Source organism: Phasianus colchicus, chromosome 1 (genome assembly GCF_987193195.1).
Source record: "Phasianus colchicus chromosome 1, bPhaCol1.hap1.1, whole genome shotgun sequence".
In the NCBI taxonomy this organism is placed as follows: Eukaryota; Metazoa; Chordata; class Aves; order Galliformes; family Phasianidae; genus Phasianus; species Phasianus colchicus.
In genome coordinates, this window is record NC_143436.1 from 21236859 (window position 1) to 21256934 (window position 20076).

Sequence of the window (20076 nt, forward strand, 5' to 3'; positions counted from 1 at the left end):
GCCAATGGATATGAGAGAAAAAGCAAAGAGTATATTGAAGTTTTCTAATAAAAGCCCAATAATTTTATTTTTAAACATTACCATATTCTGTTTGATCACATCCTGTGCTGAAGAAGACTCTTCACAGATATGTTTCTTCCAGTCCCACTGGCAATTCCATCTATTGCTTGCACAAGAATAGCATCTACAAATATAACATGATAGTCATGACAAACTGTCAGGCTTCTTCCCCCACTGACAAAAAAAGTAAATTAAATTCCATCTTTATTCATGGATAGTAGATCAATCTGCTACAGTGTCCTTACTATATTAAGCTGAAAAATTTATAGTAAGAACAGTTTGAGAACCACAGAAAGCTATTTTTTTTTTCAGAAATATAAGTAAGGATAGGAAAACTGTAGAATCTCACAAACTTTAAGACTGAGTCCAAGGAAAACAGAAATGATCTTTATAAACCTTCATATATTGAGTTAAAAATGTGGAGTTTGAGTTGGCTGTGTCTGTCCTGGGGCAGTAACATCTCAAGTGGGGAAGATGATGGTGGCAGAGTCATCTTTGACCATCACATTTGAATGCACCATAACCAAAGCTCCAATCTAACACTTGTGGCAACATGTAGTAAGTAGACATCCACAGAGCTCACCTGCAAGTACAATAGCAACTACCAAAAATAGCAACCCAATGAACTGCCCTTTAATTGGATGCCTCATTAAAGTGTAAGATAAAGAGTTTGGATACTGAAAAATTCTGAGTGCCAAAGACTTAATTAGTCACCTGAAGCATGATGTCACAGGATCTAAACACCTCACTTAGAAATTTGAAATACTTACGGCTGGTTTTCATAAAGATTCATTGCTTCTTCACAGTCATAAAAAGGGTAAGTATGTGATGCAAAAAATGTCTTGTTCTCTCCAAAGGTTAACTGTAATGGAACTGAAACGTGATCTATCGCAAAAGAAAAATAAAAAGGAAAAAAAAATTATGTAAGTGGTTGTTGAATTCTTTAGCTCTTGAGCAGAATGATACAATAATAGTTTTATTATTTTACAGTGCAGGCAAATATTTAACTATACAGTTGATGCTTTAGATCTCATGACCTGTTATATTTGAGCTCTGCTTTGTCTTTTTAAACTCTACAATTTTTTGAGCAAGTGGTTTTCAGAAGAAAAGCAGAGATAGGATAAATGGAAGAAGTAAAATGACAGAATAGCTTTACTTTATGGAAGTGTTTCTCAGTGTTGCTATCACCATGCTAGAATTTTAGAGTCTGAAAGAATAAGAAAAAATGAATAAAAGGGTAATTGAACACAGATGAAAACTGGCATGAGAACAGTCATATAAAATCAAATATTATCTTAAACATGAATATGTCGCCGTGTAAAATTACTTGTTTCATTTGTGGATGAAAACTGTCATTGCCATGTGAATTAAAACAAGTGGTCTTTGTGGTTAATGCCCAACAATGCCTTCAACACAAAGCTACCATAGGCACTTGTGATCTCAGTTTGCTGTACAGGATTTCCCCACAAATGTACTTCTCATCTGGATCATTACTGAACTAAGAGAGTAAAATTTATCTTTAGAAACTGGTGTTTTCTGTGGTGAAGCTGCTTAAAATGCTTTTTGCAGAAATCTTTAAGCCCTTGTGACAAGCTATTTCACAAGCAATTGGGCACTTTCAAACTCTACTTTCCTTGAAGAGGTTCTTGAAAGACCATGAGCAGCATTACTGGAAGTCACCTTTGCTTGCACTGGGTCCCATTGAATATTTCAGACTGGTAGAAATACTAGAGGATTTTCTAACAGTGGGGCTGCAATAAAGCATCATTCCTTTCTAGAAGTATCCCATTCCGATACTGCTACAGTAATCAGGGCCATTCCAAATTCAATAGGGCTTCTAAATAGTAAGTGGATGGCTCTGGACTTTCTGTCACATGCTGCCTGTGTTAATAACTGCCTGCCTTCTGCAAAGTGCCTGCAAAGCTTCTGAACATCTTGATATTATTTTTGAATATCCTTTCAGATTGGTCACTGTGGGAAAAACTCAAGAAAGTGTATTATTTCTAGGTGACTTGGTTACTCTCATGCCATTCCAGACAGGCTTCTAGTCTTACATTTTATGCTGGAAGATGTCAAGCTGTCATATTTATCAACTCGGTCTCTTTATGTCCTACTTTTCAAAATATTTAGGGAATGTGAATTGGCCCTAAATAAAGTAGTGCTGTTTTAACACTTCGCATAATCTGATACTTTGACATACCCCAGCTATTTTAAAACTTGAGAGATTTTAACATCATTACATTTTGTGCAATTAAAACTGGATTTTGAACAGCTTCAGCTTGAAGAGAATTTAAACTTGTCTTAAAATGGACTTCCAAGTACCACACTCTTGGGAAATTCTGATATGAGAAGGTGATCTTATGGGGTACCTCTATACAATATGCAAGAACACTTTTTTAGTTGTTTAAATTTGATCAATTAACAATGAAGGCTGTGTTGCCAGTTTTATTCTATGTGTTTATGTATCAGGATGTATGAACTTAAGGCTCAAATAAAGCACTATTTAGGAAATAGCACAAGAATTATGTTTGGCAAAAGGCCATAAGTGTATATCAGTGGTTCAGAACAGTGGTACAGCCCTTAAGAATATGATCATTTATTTTTCCACTGGTCTTCCACTACTGCAGAAGATGGAGAGCACACAGTGAAAGGGGCAGAAGGCTTTATGATGGAAAGGACAACCTTCTGACATGGATCAGAAGACAAGTTACTGAAATACAGTAACTCGAGTATAGCAAAACTAAAACAACACATCTTCATACTGTGCTGCTCTTCCAGCCTCATATCTCAGTTTGATTAGAGTAAGAGTAGAATAGCTGAATTTTCCTTGTTTGGACACAGAATCCCTCTGCTCCTGCTAGAAATATCACTGAAATGGTGACTTCAAGGACTGTTTTGGGGAGGTGTAGTGGTATGATACAGCTTCTGTGGGCAGTATGAGTTAGATCAATTTTGCCGAACATTTTGGTGGGAATGGCACAGGTTGAAAAAAACAGCAATGGAAAAATTTTGAGGAAAACTTTCTCTTTTTAAATTAATGTTTGAATGGACAAAGATCAACAATAGACTACTTGAGCCAAGAATCTGGAAGAGGAAAAAAAAACATGCATTCAGTTCATTTAAGAGGATCACATTAGAAGCAGTGGTTTATGTTCTTTCCTTTTTTATGCATGGCAGGTAGCAATATTTCTTTACCTTGACCTTTTGGTGTTGGAGGAATCATATCAGGTGGGTCACAGATAATAACTCCTTCATTTAATTGAGCACGATGGCTTGTTTCACCAAAGGTACACCAAAGTTTGTCACTAGTGCTCAAAGTTGGCAATGGACTTACTGTCAGTTTCACCTGCAAACAAATTTTCAACAGGTAAAATATTTGAAAGAAAGTAAGCAAGCTCAGAAAGGCTTATGGCCACAGAATCTTCAGCTGCCTTTTTTTTTTTCCTAGCAAAGGGTGATATTTTGGCTGGTACCGCACAAAGTGGTTCTCCTTTTCAATTTTTATTTGTTTTCTTCTTATTTCTCTGCCACTTTTCCAGCTGGGTCTATGCTGAATAAAAATGGTGCAGAAAACTCCCTTGTCAGTGCACTAAATCAAAACAAAAATGTCTATAGATACAAGCCCAGCCCAGCCTTTCGTTCTTGTACTCAGCATCTGGTTCAGTAAACAGAGTAGTTTAAGACTTAAGTAAGTCTTGAACTTAATGAAAATTACAATAACCTTCGGAGTTATTAGACAGCAAATAAACCAAGGCTGGATGGGCTGGAAAAGCTGGAGTTTGAAACGCCTGAGCAGATAAAAGAGGCTTTCTCAAGACTCAATGTACATGCAAAAAAACCCCTAAATCCTGACATTTATCACTACCACTGAATAAGAATTTCTGAGAGAGTGGTGGTGAGATCTTAATCTTCCTAAAGAAATCATCAGTACAGTATGCATGTGAGAAACTAAAGGCAAAATAGAGTGGGAAAACTTAGCAAGGCAGGAAAAAGAAAATGAAATGAGATTTTAGATGCTGCCCTTGATTCAATGTTTCAGGTATGTTAATACTACAGTTTAGGTTTTTTACATTTTGTGTTTCCAGTAGAAATGAGGATGGTTCCTTTCTCATTGAAACTGGTCCACTATGTTATAAACTGCAATATTTTTTGGTGAGTAAAAGTAACTATGAGAAGATGACAGTGGCAATATTACAGGTTGTAGATGCTCATTTGAAGTTGGCTTTGTTTTTGTTGTTTAGATATTTTGGCCTGATATTCTGATAAGAGGCACCAAAGTCTTGTCAACACAAGTTGACAAGATCTGAACTAAGAGAAGGTGTGGATTTTAACTAGGCTATGTACATTCTAATAACATTTTTTCTCAATGAAGAGACAACTTTAACACAATGCTGCTTACATCATTTAGGAATGAAATTAAACTAACCCAAAGTGAAGTCTCTTTCTGATTAAGAGGGATCAAAAGCTATTTAGTAACTTCAATCAAAATTAACCTGATTTTACTTGCTGATCACAACCAGTACATCCTCAGTCTGCACCAGCATGCTGCACTTGAAATCAAAGCAAGCTATAACATACTGGTCATTCTCCAAATGCTTCATTTTGTCACCATGTAGTAATTTTGCATGCTGAATTTAACTTCTCCATGTAGGTAGACAAATTTTGCTGTGTAGACAAATCCACTGCCAGATTTTAAAGAAACAGCTTATGCCTTCACTACTTAAGTTTATGCTCAAGTAAGCTGAAAGAGGATGCAAGGGCAACATGAAATCTCCCCTATCAATTATCTTTTATAGGCTATACAATATTGTGCAACACTTTCATAATATTCAGATAGCTCTAAGTGCTTTGTCATCCATAATAATGCATCGCTGTGGTTTATAGAGAAGGTTAAAAGGAGCATTTCTCAGAAGAAAACATTAACTACAGCCTACAAGAAGAAAAGGCAAGAAAAGAGCACTGTGAGAAGTCTGAAAGGTTGAGATACCTCAAAAACTTTATATTTCTTGCTATCACCATGCCTAAAGAAAAACAGACATTAATTTGCTATGTAGTCACATCAGTGTGCTTTAAGAACATGCAGGGAAAGAATTTTGTTGTCATACCTTAGCAGGGGCTCTACGACTCATGTTTTGAGGGTCTGCACTGATGATAGTCATACATGTACCATTTGGACTCCAGAGCCACTCGTTCTCCTTATTGGCCATTTCACAGTCTGCCTTCTTTGTACAGCTGACAAAATAGGAACAAAACAAGAAGTAAAGCAATATCATAGCTGGGCTCTGCTTTCTCTGAACTAAGCAACAATTCAGGGACTAGAGACTGAAACTGCAGTACAAGATGACTGGAAGTTTGCTTTAATATTGACTATTCAGTTTGCTATCAGAGAACTATTAAATGAATAAGTGATGGAGTAAGTACTGACCGTGTTTGAGGTATGGAAAGCAAGGAGGGAGACAACATACGTTGCACAATGTGTAGGATTACTCCACTCAAACGTATGGACACCTAATAATATTTAACACAGCATCAAAAAGAGAATGGAGCCATTGCCCCATTTCCTGAAAGTAGGCTGATTAATCTTCATTTTAACATGTACCAAACTCCTGGAGGAGTGGGCACAACCTTTCTGTAGGTCAAGGATGACACCCATGTGTTGGCAGCAATAAGACACCTGACTCATGAGGGCAGAAATGTGACAGAGCAGTGCTGCCTGGGGCACATCAGAACTCCTGTGGAATCTCAGCACATGAGAAATGCCGCTTTCTTGGTGAAGGGCTTCATTAACTCTTGCCACTGTTTAAGATCTCTCTCTGAGAGGGCACCCTTACCATCGCAGGAAGACATCAGTGGCTGTGCAGCCTCATCAAAAATCCTGGGAGATTTTCTTAGCTCCCCTACTGGAAGGATGTAAAGCAGAGGTGCTGCAGGACAGAATCTGCATGTGGCTACAAAAGCTTGTTAGAGTGTGTGCTGGGGGACAGTTTCATGCAAATTCTTTTCATCCTGTGCAACGCTTGTGAGAAAATTCCGTAATATCTCTGGCTGTTGTAACAAAAGTCTATTAACTCATCAGGGGCCTTAGTACAGTACAGTTGCTGAACAGTTCTGCCAGCACTACCCTAAGGATATCATTTACATACAACGTCTACATTCATATAACACGTCCCTAAACACACAATTAAGCACTGCATGTGAAGATGAGACAGAACTTGGTGCAGGTGAGAAAAACATTAGAAATCATGTGCTGCTATTTCTACTGGGAGAAATACTACCAAATGCAAAAATTCACGTTTGCTTGTTCTCAGAGATCATTAATACTTCAAGTTATTGAGGTCAGCGGTTGTATCAGAAACCTGAAGGGAAATCTAGGGGAAATTGCCTGCTGTATGATATATGACATGGCCTTCAACTCTGAGTAGCCAGGAGGAGTTTGAGTTGCATGTTCCAAATCCCCAGGTTTCATCCACTGAAGCTGAAGCCTGGTCTTGAAGAGTTATTACAGAATATTGCATAAATGTGTACAAACACAAGTTTCTCTGCAGTACTTCACATTATGCTGCACAACAGCCTGTTAGGTAACTTAATGTGAGAGTTCACATTTTCAGGCAGAAAGCTGGAAGCCTGAAATTCATCTGCATGCTATAATTAAATAGCCCCTTTGTTCCAACAGCAAGTACTTAGAACCATGAATTCCCAACTGCTCATGCCAAGGGGTTAATTAACTTAGTAGTCAAAAAGAGAGCTGTAGGACTGCACTTGCCTCTCACCACTCCAATCAATGCACAATGTAAAGAAGAGACATCCAGAATTGTTCTAGTTTGCATATGTTTGAATATTAATTCAGATAACCTCTGCAGACAAGTCAGCCAAAGGCCAGCTTCTGCTCTCATGCAGTGAGGTAAGAGCCCGGTGTAGCTACATGTCTCCATAGCTAACATTTATCTACAAACAGCCTCTTATCTATATACTTTATCTTCAGACATTAGCAATTTCTTCCTTTATGCTCTTTTATTATGTTTTGCATCTCTACTTAAAATAAATGCTATATTTTCAGGATTTTAAATAGGGAGCACTCTTAACTTCTGGGAGAACATCTGACTGCATGGTTCAGAGAGCCATAAAACTTGCAGTTCAAGATGTATAATGATTTTCAGTACCAGTAGAAGCGTATATATTTTCCCAAACTAATGAAATCTGCAGAACTCAACGGGGACTTATTTGTGTGCATGGAAGATTGATACCAATGTCTGTGTGATAAAATTCAATCCCTACCAGTACTGAGAGTCTGAGTACAAAGAACCAGAATCGCTACACAAAGCAATAACAGAAGGCACGTGCCACATCTCAAGGCCTCCTCCAGCACCTCCACTGCCCACATCTGCAGAACCCCTATGGGACTCACTTGCCCTTCCGCACACACCAGCCGCAGTACGGGTCCTGGGCCTGCATGCACTTCTCACAGTCCGAGTACTTGTGGCACTGCTGTACGGGAAGGCGATGCACCTGGGGAGCCAACAGCAAGACAAACCGTCACGTGTCTGAGGAAGGCACAAGGAGACTGAGCTTATGGATGGGATTGCACAACGCTGCTGCCCATTGCAGGAAAAGACCGCATATAACTATGTTCAAGCTGCAATTTGGTTTTTTAAAATGGAGCCTGGTTAACCCCCTGGTCATGACTTAAAGCTCAAACTCACATACTTTCCTGCTCTTCTTCACTCCAGTGTTCTCTAGTCTCTCTCCAAACTAGCAGAACTTATTGCCATAATCAAGAATCATGAGAAAATCTTAAAAAACTGTTCAGTTCCTGCAGTTAGGTTAAGTTACTTCTGGAGATGTGAATTTCAGCAGCTGCTGCAGAACAGAAATGTGAGAACATCATTTCCAACCCAAGAAACAGCTACTGCAGGACAGATTCTTCCTGCAGGTTAACATACATTAGCTAGATCAGTTGTACGTACAATATCATCTCCTTATTGTTAGCACAAGGTTGAAATCCTTTGGAAATGTAACCACAAGTGGCACTTTTAGCCAGAAGGCACTCCAGGAAGTCTGAAAACCTCAGAGGGCCCTGGTGCTTGCAGGGCTGCACATCTCCATGCATAACCCTGCTGCTATGCAGTAAGTTTACAACAGAGAATGGAAATAACTGTGGCAGGAAGCAGCACCATCAGTTCTCAGACTCCCCGTAAATACGTGGCTTCTGGTTTTGATTTCTTTTGGGGGTGAGAATAAACAATTTGGTCTTTTTTTAATGCCCAGAAAAATGAGCAGGCACATAATCAGCACTTTTAACTATGCTGCTGAATTGTGCAAGAAGGGAAGGGACGTACTCCTCCCAGACTGTTAAGGACCGTGTTTTACCTATGAAGAGTGTTTTGTTTTTTTTTTAACCTAATCCTCTCATTTAAACCCACTGGCAGTTACAAAGCTACTTTCACATTAGAAGAGTTCAACCTGATTCAGGCAGGGCAGAAGGACTTGATGATCACCAAAGGTCTCTTCCAGCCCCTACAGTTCTGGGATTCAGTGATTCAGTTAAGGAAAACATCAACATTTGGTAGCGTTCATGCATTTACTACTACATAGGCTTATCTCTTTAGTACTTTCTTTTTCTTCCACAGGCTTCTTCCTACCTGGAGCTGAGCTACTGGCACACAGCTTCTCTAACCAGCTCCCCTCTCGTGAGTCATTTAATATCCAGCGAATGGCTTTTTTATGACAAAGTGTCTGTTTCATAATTCTGGCAAGCAGAAACAAGCTCCAGAGATCGGCTGTCTCTACAAGTTTTACATAAACTGAAAGGTTTTTACAGAAAAAAATAGCAGCTCGGCTTACAGACAGCTTCAAAACACAGAGAAACTGATTTTAGAGATTTTAGGGTTTTTCTAATTGGCACTTTTAACCAGAGAGAGAGGTAAAAGCAATAACAAGCACAGAAAGTGGTGAGAATGGTGACTGCCACAGGCTTCAGTTTTACTGCTGATATGAGACATATCAGAAGGAATCCAAGATTCTCCCACTTCTGTTTACTTTTAATGACCTACACTGAGTATGGCAGGAGTGGTGCAGTCCTTTCCAGCTTCAATGGGCCCTCCTGACCCCTGCCCAGCTCTGAGAGGAGGATAAGGAGGAAGGAACTGACTTTTGAAAGCATCTGCTCTGAGCCATCCACTGCTTGGGAAAAGAGGACGGGGTGGGAGGAGATGGGGGAGAGGGGGAAGAAATGAAACAGGAAAGCAAGAGCTGGATTCTCACAGCGATCTTAACCTCCGTATTACTCTTCCCTATATTATGTCACCATCTAATTTATTTTTAAAGGCTGCTTCACGTTATCACCCATCACATCACTTGGGTGGCAAGTGCTACATCTGCCAAGCAGGTCAGCGTTCAGCATGCACAGCAGCACAGCGATTGTGCACTTCGTTGTTTACCTCCTTTTAAATAATTGTAAACTATTTTAACTCCCAGGGCAGGGTGCTGGTACATCTTTTCCCACAACTTGCAGCTGTTCTGAAAACAGCAGAGCATGTTTCAGCATTTGTTCTTCCCCTCTCATTTCTGTCACTTCATTTCTTCCAGCTTTGAAGGCCTCCATTCTCCTCTATCTGGCTTTCAAGGTGGGTGGGACTGCTTATTGTAATTAACTCCTGGAGATGACAGTAATGTAATGCCGTGACAGAGCTCCCAAGTTTAGTTATTCACATTTAAGCTGAACAGGTTTTGTAAAAGAAAATTATTATTCCCATTATTTAGAAACTGATGTGTCTATGAGAGCTACTAAGAAAAGATTAAACTGAAATACCTTCTTTGGGAGAAATTTTCTGCACTCTAAATTTAAACATTTTGTAGAGATGGAATTATTAGCAGCCTTCCTAAATTCTCTATTTCTAGCTGACTATCACCAGAAAACATGCCTTGCTTCAAGGTTGCCCTGGTGCTCATGCTGCTCAGAGCACAGCCTGGTGGGGACGTCAGGGCTGAAGCAATGTGCTGGTGTCCCATGGGGTGCCAGCCTCATGTAGACTGTTGAAGTTTGAAGTTCTGTTCCAAATCTGAAGTACCAACTACTCAAAAAAATGGCACTAACCTGCAGGAATATGCTCCCCCCACCATTTCCCCAGTACTCTCCTTCCACAGCCATCAGAATTCTCTCTGTGTTACTGCTGCCGGGGCATTTTCCCATGTCCCACTGAGTGTCCCCATCAGTGCTGCAGTGGTGGCAGTCTGTCACCTCTCCCATCCTGGAGAGCTGCTGGACCATGAGTGTGAGTGTCCACATAAGGAAGTGTCATGAGCAGGTTACGGCTAAAAGTGGCATCCCTCCCATCTCCTCCTTTCTTTCTTGTTTTTGTTTTCCCTTCAAAAATCTCTACTGTTCCAGCTCGGAGAAGGTGAACCAAGAAGAGAATGCTGTAGCAGTCTGACCATTCCTCCTGCAGCAGTACAGCTCTAGGCAGAAGCTAATACAAGGGTGTTTCCCAAAGCTCTCCGTTGCTTCTTACCTTTTGACAGCAAGACCCGTGAAAGCTCTTGGCCATTTTAAAGATATGAAGACACTGCTGTGTCAGCTACTAGCATCCCAAACCCTGAAGTATTCACAGAATCTCAGAATGGCAGGGGTTGGAAGGGACTTGAAGAGATCCAATGAGTCCAATGCTAAAGCAGGTTCCCTACAATAGGTGGCACAGGAAGGCAGCTCAGGCATTCTCCCCGATGTGTGGCTGCCTGATCCTGTGGCTTTCTAGTGCCAAACATCACAGCTTCATCCTTTGCTCAGGCCCCATTAGAGAGCTTCAGAGGTGAACTCACTTCCTGATCTCACTCTGAGCATTAAGGATATAACCGTTCTCCAAGTGACAGACAAGTGAATCAAGCAGATCACCTCTGCTTGAGGGAGCAAAAATTAGAGGGGGGCTGAAGTTGGTAGAAGGAGGTACATAATTCACATTCTGTTTTCATCCACTCCACAATCCCAGCAGCATTTTCATTTATTTGTAATAACCTGCTTTCCTTCTGCCTGTAAAGGTGCACACACAAATTCAGTGCAGGGGCAGCCCAATGACTAGGGTGGGTTCCAGGAATGACAGAGAAATGTTCAAATCTCAGGTAAAGTCACAGAGAAAGTTCAACTGGACCTGATGCTTAAAAAGAGAGGGATACATTACCTTGTCTGTGGTCATCACATATAGATATTCTTGGGTTTTGTCAAGGATCAGATCATTCTTTATGGGCTTATTTAATTCAATAGTCAGAGAACTGTACTCAGTTACATTGGATGACAGGAACACCTGTTCCATGGAAGAAAGAAGGGTGGTAAAGATTGCTGTTTTTTCGATTATCATGAATGAAAATGCTATGTTTGCTCAAGTTCACAAATTCATATTGGTGAAAACATTTCAATCTGAAGTATTTAGCATTAAAGGCAGCAAACACAGCAGAAAAATAATGGAAAAGAAATTGCTCACTGCTCACAACAGCTAGTATTTGCATTGATTTTTTTTTTCCTAAACACTGATTTATTTGAGTGTTATAAAACTCAAATTCTCAACTTGGTGCCACTGCACTTGAAGGTGTTCAAATTTGCTGACCTCCCTTACAATAAGCAGCTGTATCAACTTCAAACTTCAAACAACATAGTGACACATGGCCTTCACTTGTCTTCAGCAAAATAATACATGTGACAGTCTCCATAGTTTAACAGTATGGACACACAAACCCTTGAATCACGTGTTCCCACAGTCAAAGCTCCTGCTTTAGCCTTATATTGTTTTCTATATTCTGTTCTGAATGGCCACAATGATTACAAAATGAAAATGTGCTCTTAAATGACTAGGGGCTTGTAATAGATATAAGGCCAGAGCAGATGTTAAGTTACCTAGGGCTATTTTTATAAGGGTCTATGTAGGTATCTAAACCTTTGGGAGAAGTATCATTCAGTCAATGCTAATTCTACCTATGTACTGGAAAGCTGAGTTACACAAGAAGTAACCTGTCTTTATTTTTCTTTGAAAGTAAAGACACCGAGTGCCAAGAGAATCTGTTCCCGTTATGTGATCCTCTAAATCACGTTCACTTCCAGAGTATCAACACGTTATCAGAACAGTTTGCAACCTATTCAACACGCTCCAAGCTTTGAAGTCAGATTTGTTACCTTAAGAATTTTTCCATCTGAAGTCCCCACAAAGGCCACGGTGTGCCCATTTTCCACAGTCACAGTAACAGCCGTGAGATTCATCCCTTCTTTTTGTAATACTGGTTTCTCTATAACACCATTTTTACTTCCCAAGAGGTATGGTAAGTGTTCAGAGCCACAGGGGAAATTTTTGCTTGCATTCTAATAAGGAATAGCAATACAGAGCGATGTTAAACATTCAGATCACTAATTCCCAGCTAAGAATGAAGTGTAACCCTGCTACCACAATATGATACCCTTCAGACATAGGAGAGCAGAAAGAGAGAAATGGGTTCCCTGGCCACGTTACCCAAGACAACGAGCCGCAATCAGAAATCAGTCTGTTAATTGCAAACTGCTTCAGTGCTATTGCTTTCCAGGAGACAGAGAGAGGAAATGGTCTTTGTTTCTGTTTCACTGCAGAAGCACAGATTAAAAAGTAACCAGTTCATTTAATTAGCTAGTCATATAGATCAAGTTTACCAATTTTGTTTTGAGGACTGTTTTTTAAACTGTTTTGGTTTTTAATTTGCTGCACTCCATAGAAAAGCAGCCCACTGGCAATTGCCTCGTGAACATTCAACACTTTCAATATGCTTTAGTCTGAAACTGCAGAAAAAAGTTCATCCACACCTTGTCTTTCCTGCTACTCTGCTCTCTGATTGGAAATCCACATCTCCCTTTTGCTGGAAGCCGAGGCCACTCCAATTCTCACAATCATAATTTGTGTAATTTGGTGCTCACCTCAGGTGCAGGGTACTGCAGTGAGAAATACTGGGGTTTGGAATCAAAAAGTGTTTCGGCTTCTATCCCTTGTTAGAGATCTACTGCATGGCTGTGATTTCATGAGATGAAGGATTCTGGGTCAATACCAGTAATGACCTGGTATTCCCATGCCTCATCCCTTCAGATGTTCACTCCTACCCCTGGGCTGCAGCACACCAGTTTTCAAGCTGTGCTCAAGCAACTGCTTATGCAAGTGTGTAACTTACTTGCGTTAGGGAATTAAGACAGCTTTCTTCAAGTTTGCTGACTTATTTTTAAGGTGATTCAGTCCCTCAACCCAGTTTACAGTTGGCTGCAGTAACAAATGGCATGCACAAGTGAGGACTGGGAATAGGTTGAGAGGCATGGACAAAAGCAAACATCTAACGGTGAAGGTGAAAACTGCATCATAAAGCCAGAGCCATAAATTGAAAATCAGTATCTTGAAGGATGTCAGTGTCCTCCAGTATGCAAGGCAATGAAAAGCCACGAAAAGACATGCAAGGTCACCCTCATGCTGAGGATCTATTTTGAGCCAGAGAAATATATGAAAGCCACCTGAATATAAGAAACATGCATATTTCCAATTATCTGAAAATTCAAATCCAAGTGAGAAACAACACTGAACTCCAAGTATCACCTTCAAGATCAATAATACCACTTAAAAACATTATAAATATGTCGGCTGTGAACAGAATTGTCTGTAGTAATCATCTGGAAGCTGAACATGGGGATAACAAATCACTGCTTATGACTCAGTAATTTCCACACCAGAAAGAACACTTTAAAAGAAATGCATTCATAAAACCAGATAATATTCGTCTTTTAGAAGACATCAACTCTTTTTCAAAATACTGTAAATTATAAATATCTTGTTGCTTCTTGCTTGATCTGTTTCACAACATTCCCAACCACATTCAATTTCTGTAGTGAATCCACTGAGTGAACATTAAGTTCTCAATCATCTAATCTCACCAGATTTTATCTCACAGCTACATAAAATACATGCAGTTGTATATTTTCCACTATTCCTATCACAGATTCTAATATTGATAACTGACATTACCTGTCCATGTGGTCCACATGGGTTTTCTACTGCAAAGAGTTTGTAAAACATGCTAGTATTCTTATTTGTGTAGCAGTCATCACGGTTTTTCTCCATTTTTTCATTGATGTGCCTCAACGAAAACACACACATGGCAGATTTTAGGGAGCCATTGTCTTTGTTTACTTTGCTGAAGAGTGCAACGAGCACTTTGTCAGCCGAGCCAGAATCTGTAGTTTGTCTTTGTTGAGCCATGCTCTCGGGCAGCTTTTTTCCTGGGGTGGTGACGTAAGCAGAATGACAGTGATCATAGGAACCATCCTCATCTTTGCAACCCAAGTCCATTTCAAAGTAGGAGTAATAATGGGCATCATCTTTGCAAAGACGTGCAATTAGTGTGCGGTTGTTGACAGGCTGCTTCTCTTGCTGGTTAAAAATGAAATAAACGTAATTTTTATCCTCAAAGACTGTCACAAATTGCTGTGTGCTTGAAGAATGATATGCTGACTTAACAGCTGCCGAGTCCGAATACATTTCAAAAATGTCTTTCCCATCCTTCTCGTGGAGCTGCCGAGTGCTGATTATTATCCCATTATCATTTGGTCCGTTCCCTTTCCCAACAAACAGCACCTGATCATTGTCCAAGGAAGTGATCAGCCCCACTGTTGATACATTCTCATCGTTGCTTGCTACAAAGGACTTCTCTCCACTGGTTTCCACATAATGCGTAACTTTGGTAATGTTTTCTAGATCTCTGGTGGCACAAATCCCTTTAAAAAGGCTTCCGCACACCACAATTGTTTTATTTTCTTTGTTCAGCAACAATAATTTGTTGTAATTGTCAGTCAGTACTGCCTCTTTACATTGATTTTCTTCAATGGGAGGTGTGCATTTTTTGTTGTCCTTTCTTGGCCCCGTTTCCACATGTATCCGTACCACCAGTTTTTCTGTAAGCTGATACAGAGCATTTACCACTCCCAAATAGATTATGCCAGTGTCATTATCTACTGTTAGATGATTGAGCTCTGTGGCACTCTGAAAAAATTCCAGTTCCTCACTTCTGGAAAAGGTGATGCAAAAGCAGCTCACAATGCTTAGTGTCCAGATCCATAAAGCCATCTCTACGTAATACCTAAAAAGGGAAAAGAAAATAGTGAAAATTAAAAAATAAAACTGACATGAAATTCAGTGATGTGAAGTTTTATTTAATGATTTCAGACACAAATATACTCACCCTTATGCCTGTGCAGACATTACAAAGATTATATAAAGTGTCAAATCTTGTTAATTGCCTAGCAATTTAATATGTTGGGGAAGGATGGAACAAGGTCACGTGTCCAAGTGTTGATCATATAACCAATTAGATAATCCTGTGCTAAAGCACAATGAGGTCAATGGACAATTTGAAACATAACAAGAAGTGGTAGCGTTTCTCCAGTTTCATACTGTGGGAATTGTTAATTACTGAGATTTGAAAAACAAGCCGGAGGAGTCTGGCATTTGAGGCAGAGGAAGAGAATCACAGAATGACAGAATGGCCAGGGTTCGAAGGGCCCTCAAGGATCATGAATCTCCAACCCCCCTGCCAAATGCTGGGCCACTAACCTCCCCATTTAGTACTACACCAGGCTGCCCAGGGCCCCATCCAATCTGGCCTTGAACACCCCAGGGATGGGGCATCCACAACCTCTCTGGGCAGCCTGTTCCAGCACCTCACCACTCTCATAGTAAAGACATCCAACCTAAATCTTCCCTCCCTCAACTTAAAACCATTTCCCCTTGTCCTGCAGTTATCTACCCTTTCAAAGAGTTGATTCCCCTCCTGTTTGTAGGCTCCCTTTAGGTACTGAAAGGCTGCAGTGAGGTCACCCCGCAGCCTTCTTTTCTCCAGGCTGAACAAGCCCAGCTCCCTCAGTCTGCCTTTGTAGGGGAGGTGCTCCAGTCCCCTGATCATTTTTGTGGCCCTCCTCTGGACCCTCTCCTACAGCTCTCTGTCTTTCTTGTACTGGGGGCTCCAGACCTGGACACATTTGGTGTTGCAGGACTTTCCTGATAAAGGAAAAAATCCTTCTGTTGACTACAAGGAGGTCTGCATCTGGCTTTTGCTCTTTGAGAATCCTCGACTGCTGTAAAGCTGCTTCCTATGCAACGCTGCCTGTGATATTACTGGTATGCATTACAGTCTGACACTTCAATTCACTTCAGCACCGCAAGTGAACGGTTTTAAATCTGCCTTTAAAACATCATTTAATCACGGAGAGTTTTGTGTGTTTTATGTGCTAAAGATGCTTTTATATGTTGCATTGTTCAGCGCCCTCAAACCATTTCTACTTCTAAAGCAGATTGCCCGGCTGTGTGAAATTAAGCAAACACTTTCTGAGACTTGTAGCCTGGCCTAATTTTAACTGTGGGACCTAAACAATGGGGCAAATCCAAACTGGCTTCCTAGCAACTGAATGATTTTCAGTGTTTTCTGAAAGTTTTTCACTCTGAGAGCATAAAACAGAAGGCTTGGACAGAAACGTTTTGGGGGAAAAATAAATTGTGTTTGGAGGAAATACTGAAAAAAAAACCCAAGTATGATCCACAGTTTTCTTAATTTTCAAAGTAAGTGATGGGACTCCATAGTCTGATGAGGAGACATTCTGTAAACTTACAGGAATCTGGGGATAAATCTGGAAGTATCTGGAACTGTGAATAGAACTGAAAAAATGAAACCCACAAAAGACAAGAGATATATTCAACAAAGTAGCCTAACGGGAAAGCCTGCTAGGAGGGGAAAACAGCAGAAAATACCAAAGGAAAAAAAATAAAATAAAAGGAGCACAACAATGAAGGAGCCCACCCTTCTGTGCCAGTTATAACTGCTGCTTTAGCAGCACTGACAGACTACAGCAGGATGGGAAGAATTGCCTGAATCACCATTTATACTGGATAACTAAACTTAATCATCAATCAATGGGGTTGCAACAGCTGGAGCAGGGAGGGAAGAACCTTGGTTGTGAGAAGGAGCCACCTGTTGGGTCCCAACACCAGCCCTCATCACCTGCCATTCTGCCTTCCTGTGCTGACCACGTTTTGCTCCTCTATGAAGAAAACGTATGTAATGGTAAATCACTCTAAAAGTACAGTGATTCTAACTCTGAAAAAAAAACAACCAAAAACTGACAAAACATAACTCAGAATAATGATAAAGACAAAAAAAAAAAAAAAAAAAAGAAGACAAAAAAGTCTAACTTCAAACTTTGATTGCTAGAGTCTTTATCACAAACCAGATCAGTTGGCAGCAAAATGAGGTCAAAGAAGAGCCAGCACATTACTAACAGCACAAGTCCAACTTCTAATGATAGGCTGACCTCATGTGACAGTGACCTGGAAAAACCTAAGAATTATACCCCATTCTTGAGACACATGGACTTCAGCACATGCCTTGCAAGGTAATGAGGTGTTGGACTTCTCTGCAACAACCTTAGACCTTGTCTAAGAAACTCAGAATGAATTCTGATATTATTTGTAAGAAACTCCTATTTCTTTCTGCTCCCAAGGACCTCAATTTTGCAAACAAGCTTTGGTCCCTGGTCGTATCTCCACAGCTAAATGGTATGTCATCATGCATGTCATCTAATTTCAAAGATTGTCCCTGACATTTATCTGCAATGAAATAAAAATAATAAAGAAAAACAGCTTGACACACTGCTGCAATGTTGTTTCACAACAATTTTATCATTCCACCATCTATTGTGCAATGATCAAAAGCAGAAAAAAAAACCAAATTCATTTGTTCATGTTTTTCCCACAAAGTAATTATTATCATCTCTGATCGTAATCAAAAAGCCTTAAATAGCCCTCCTTAGAAAATATGCCTCAAATGAACGGATAGTAATTCATTGTACCTTAAGCTCTAGGCTTGGTTCACCCCCATGTCCATTTATTTCAGTGGATTAAAAAAATATAACGAAAGAGCAGAATGCATCTCTTTATTTCTAATTGTACTACAGGTACTGAATTGTAATGCAGCCATTAGAAATGGATTGCTTAGCAGCAGTCATCCATGCCATGTTTTGTCCACTCGGGGCACTCAGCTCATGGCACAGAGGCTGCACTAGCAATGCACACACCTTCGTCCCCTGGGAGAACAAAGAGTCGTGCTGGTTCCTCCCAGAGCCAGAATTGAAGGGAAAAAAAAAGGAAAACAGAAAAAAAGAGAAAAGAAAATAAAAAGATACTTAGAGGAGTAACCCATCTGTACAAAAACAAACACTTCCTACTATTTTTTGCCTTGTTTACTTCAGATGTAAAATATGAATGACAATGGCAGTCTCTTCTAATCTGACTCCAGACAGCTGCTAGTAGATCGTTCCAATTTCATTCTGGACTATGGTGAGAGAGTCACCAAGAAATTAATTAATGACGGTTTGATCTTCATTAGGATATCCACATAGGTTGAAGACATTTAAATCCCATTAGACATATTAGAGGAAACTGTCTTTTGCACAACTGGGCAAACAAATCCTTTAAGGCACCAAAATTAAAAGTTTTATTTAAGTTATTCAGAACTACATGCATTCTCTATTCATTCTGCATTTTTTTTTTTTTTTTTTTTAGCATTTGCACCCTGTCGCTCTGCTCCCAGGTCAAACAGGACAAAGTTATCACACACAGAGTAGCAGTTCTTCACTGTCTATATTGGCTTTGGTTTCCCCCCCCCTTCACTGAGGGGAGAATAAACAAAAATTAAATAAGCTATGGAAAAGATCCAGAGCTAAATCCCCACCCGCTTCCAAAAGACCAAACTTTGGGAAGAAAAAAGCCAACCAATTCAAACCAGTTGCAGTGCAACTACAGCTCCTTTCCACCTGACCTGATCTTTGACTATGGGAAGAGCAGCAGGAGGGGCCCTGCCACAGCCGTCTGCTGGGCAGGACATCCAGGGCTGCTGTTAACAAAGGCGCCCCATTGAGCGAGGTGCTGTGGAAATGTATCAAGGAACAGCTTCCTGCTGTGAAAAGCTGTTTTGAACGAATAAGTCAAGAAAATATGAGATGAAATGAGTAAGACAGGCAGGCTGGAGCACTGAATCTGAGACATCCAGCCAGGCAAATATATTTCCAATGGATTATTTACATTAACTTTAATTATGCATGGGCATGTATGGTTTACTCAAAGTCATGCTCTGATCACAGTGTCGTTAAGCAATGGAATGTCTTGGGTTGGAAGGTACCTTCAAGATCATCTGGTTCCAACCCCTTGAGACATGGTACACACCCTCTGACCAAGCAGTTATTTTTAAGCACTTGGCAGATGTAGGATAAAAGAAGCCCAGCAGTGCAGCTGATCACATCACTGCTGCCACTCTCCGAGTCCTGCCTCCATCCTGCTTCTTGCTCCCCAATGATGATATCATCATCCCATCTTGATCCCCTGTGATATCATCAAAGTAATCTTTACCACTGTCCCATCAGGGTTATTTGAATTGCAAACTCTTCCTTTTTGGATTGCTCCTTTTTTCATCATTGCCTTCCCCACCCTTCCCGAACTTCAAAATACATCCTCTACTTCTGGCTCATGTACCTTATAGAGAATGATTTTTATGAAAATGGTAGTCCCGAAAAATAAAAAAAACCCTGTATTATAAAAAAGTCCCTGTTAATTAAAAAGAATGTGTGGGTGACACACAGCCCTGGTGCAGCCAGCTGGGGACTCAACAGGTGTCAGCATTATTTGGTGAGAGGGAAAAGGTGATTCAAGGCCAGGCTGGATGTGGCTCTGGGCAGCCTGGTTTAGTGGTTGGTGACCCTGCACACAGCAGGGGGGTTGAAACTTGATGATCACTGTGGTCCCTCTCAACCCCGGCCATTCTGTGATTCCATGATTCTATGTCAGCAACTGAGCTCTTTAGAAGAAGCCCTCTGAAAACAAGCACACTCATACTGCTTATGGTGAATACAAGACTCTGTAAGTTGTGTGCAGGAAACATAGAGCAACCAGGAGAAGGCTTCACACACAAAATTGCAATAAAGAGACAGTG

The 20076-nt window shown here is 40.4% G+C and overlaps 1 protein-coding gene across 8 annotated transcripts in view; it reads right to left on the bottom strand.

The window, feature by feature from the left end:
* PLXNB2 (plexin B2) overlaps window positions 1-20076 on the bottom strand; it is a 250023-nt gene that overhangs the window by 61629 nt on the left and 168318 nt on the right. For all 8 annotated transcript variants that reach the window (XM_090136759.1, XM_031614992.2, XM_031614983.2 and 5 more), the window contains 8 exons: window positions 14070-15180; window positions 12218-12400; window positions 11232-11354; window positions 7466-7566; window positions 5166-5292; window positions 3256-3406; window positions 831-945; window positions 82-184 (listed from right to left, as the gene is read on the bottom strand). In XM_090136759.1, the coding sequence (XP_089992885.1) occupies window positions 82-184; window positions 831-945; window positions 3256-3406; window positions 5166-5292; window positions 7466-7566; window positions 11232-11354; window positions 12218-12400; window positions 14070-15180 (2014 nt within the window). The remainder of the gene's footprint in view (window positions 1-81; window positions 185-830; window positions 946-3255; window positions 3407-5165; window positions 5293-7465; window positions 7567-11231; window positions 11355-12217; window positions 12401-14069; window positions 15181-20076) is intronic.